This window comes from Quercus suber, unplaced genomic scaffold (assembly GCF_002906115.3).
Source record: "Quercus suber isolate HL8 unplaced genomic scaffold, Cork oak 2.0 scaffold_1373, whole genome shotgun sequence".
NCBI classification, from domain to species: domain Eukaryota; kingdom Viridiplantae; phylum Streptophyta; class Magnoliopsida; order Fagales; family Fagaceae; genus Quercus; species Quercus suber.
Genome location: NW_027070753.1, coordinates 17,337 through 19,620, shown reverse-complemented (window position 1 = coordinate 19,620; position 2,284 = coordinate 17,337). Strand labels below are relative to the sequence as shown.

The 2,284-nt window shown below is 34.9% G+C and overlaps 1 protein-coding gene across 1 annotated transcript; it reads left to right on the top strand.

The window, feature by feature from the left end:
• Positions 1–1,311: 1,311 nt before the first annotated feature.
• On the top strand, positions 1,312–2,282 carry LOC136065951 (transcription repressor OFP1-like; the record flags this gene model as incomplete). The annotated part of the gene is made up of 1 exon (XM_065769782.1): positions 1,312–2,282. A coding segment is annotated over exon 1 (807 nt), but the record flags the coding sequence as incomplete, so codon positions are not given.
• Between the last annotated feature and the right edge of the window lie 2 nt (positions 2,283–2,284).

The window sequence follows — 2,284 nt, the reverse complement described above, 5'->3', positions numbered from 1 at the left end:
ACTTACTAACCATTTCTCAAATAGAATCATTGTGCATTAGGTAAACCCTTTTTTTTTTTTTTATGTCATGTGTAGTAGCTGGAAATAGAATTTCCTAAACTGCATTCTGTTTCGTAAGCAAATTGCAGTTGCATGTGTGTGTGTGTGTATAAACAGTATTAGAAGTTAGAACTCGTGCAATATGCCAGTATTTGATATCCATCCCAACTCCCAAGAAAGAACCATTACACAACAAGAGAGGACTGGAAGTTTTGAAAGAAATGCAGTGGCCAAGAACCAAAGAGGGCCCTTTATTAGGATCCAGCAATGCATGTAAGCCACGTACAGAAAATCGGTTTAGAGCTTAGAGAACTCTTGCATTAGCCGTAGTACGAATGTGAACTAGCGGCTGCTCTGAAAAAAAATCTGATTATCTGAATTGGCGAACCATTTCCAAGTAGCAGACTTGCACCCACTAGCAGTGTTCTAAGGAGTAAACAAAAGGTAATCATTATAAGATAACAAATTTCTGCTCGGTTAGGTAATTAAAGCTGGAAAACAATTGGCTTAAGTCTTAACCTCCTAACCAACCCAAAAAAACAAAAGAAAAAACAATAATAAAAGAGAGGAAAGTCTTTTTCACAACTTTTTTTTTACATCCTTTTAATACAGGTTTATTGTAATTAATTTTTTTAATGTACGATAAAAATAATGTTTAAAAATATATGAAAGTAATATTGTTCAAAAGGTTTTATTAATGTGTATTTTTAAGGCAAGAAATTTTTTATAAAAAATGAAAAACTAATTTACTATTTTACCAGTTTTTTCAATTTTTCAATAAATTTTTTTTTTCAAAATAAATGATTAATGTACCATATACTTTAATGTACAATATACTTTAAAGGGATATATTAACTGAGTCCAAATCTTTTGTCCCACTTTTTCTGCTCTACTCTATACTCTACCAATAAATATTTATTACGTGTTTACCTAATTAATTAAATACTATCATTATTGACTTATTAATACTACAATTATTAATTAATAATAATATTTAATTAATTAAGTGAATACGTGACAAGTATTTATTAATTAAGTATAAAATAGAACAGAAAAATTCGACATATTAACCGTACTCTTCTTGAAATTATAATAATTAATAGGCGATAGGCTATGACACTCATTATAAAAATATTAATTATGTTATTAATTTCTCTTTTGCAACCTGTCCCCAAACGTGGCCCACCTTTCGCCTTTGTGTCCGCTTTTTCTTCCATTGTGGACCCCATTGGTACCTCAAATTCCAAAAGCCCCACTCTCTATTTATCTACGCACTCAAAGAAGATGATTGATGGCTTAAAGTTATCTTCTTTATTTTCATTTCTCACACAGGAGAGGGAGGCAGAGAGAATCATAAATTCATAAGGGATTGTCACTAGCTTTGTATTTTCCTAGCACAGAGAAGAGAGTGTGTGTGGGTGTGGGGGGTGTTTTTGATGGGTAATTACAGGTTCAAGTTGTCAGATATGATGCCTAATGCCTGGTTTTACAAACTCAAAGACATGGGCAAAGGTAGAAACCACAATACCCCTACTACAAAGAAGAAAAAACAACCAACATCATCTTCAGCAACACAATCCTCAAAACCAAAGCAACCCCACCAATACATCCCTAGAAAATCCTACTACTTCACAAGGGACCTTACCCCAACTGATCATAGACTCTATAACTCTCCTATAACTAACCCAAAACCAAAAGCCTCTGACAACCATTTCCATGACCCACCAAGGAAATCTTCCAAACAAAGGGTCAAGAAAAGAACTTTGAGGTCTTCTTCACCTAAGCTTGTCACTTCCTCTGTCTCTGCTGGTTGTAACTGTGGTTCCACGCTTGACTCAATGTGGAACAAATCAGATTCTCCACCTGAGTACTCTTCTTCTTCTTCGCCTTTTGATACCTCACCTGAGACTGAATTTCACGATCCTGAATTCAGGTCTGACCGTATTCTTCCTACTGAGTCATTGGTGTCATGGTCAAGATCTTGTGCCTGCAATGTTAATTCTAATGCTAATGACATTGTTTTCAACGTGGATGATAAGTCTTTGCCTAGTAAATTCGGAAAGCTAGATGGGTTTGATTCCTTATCCGAGCTTGAACTTGCTCCTATAATAACCAAGCCAGCTAAATTCAATGATACAGAGAAGAAGGAAGAGCCAACAAAGTATAGGAGGAACTCAGCTCAATTTGAAGAAAGAAATGCACACGGGTCTCTATCGGTAAAGGTTGTGAAGGAAGAGAGACTTAC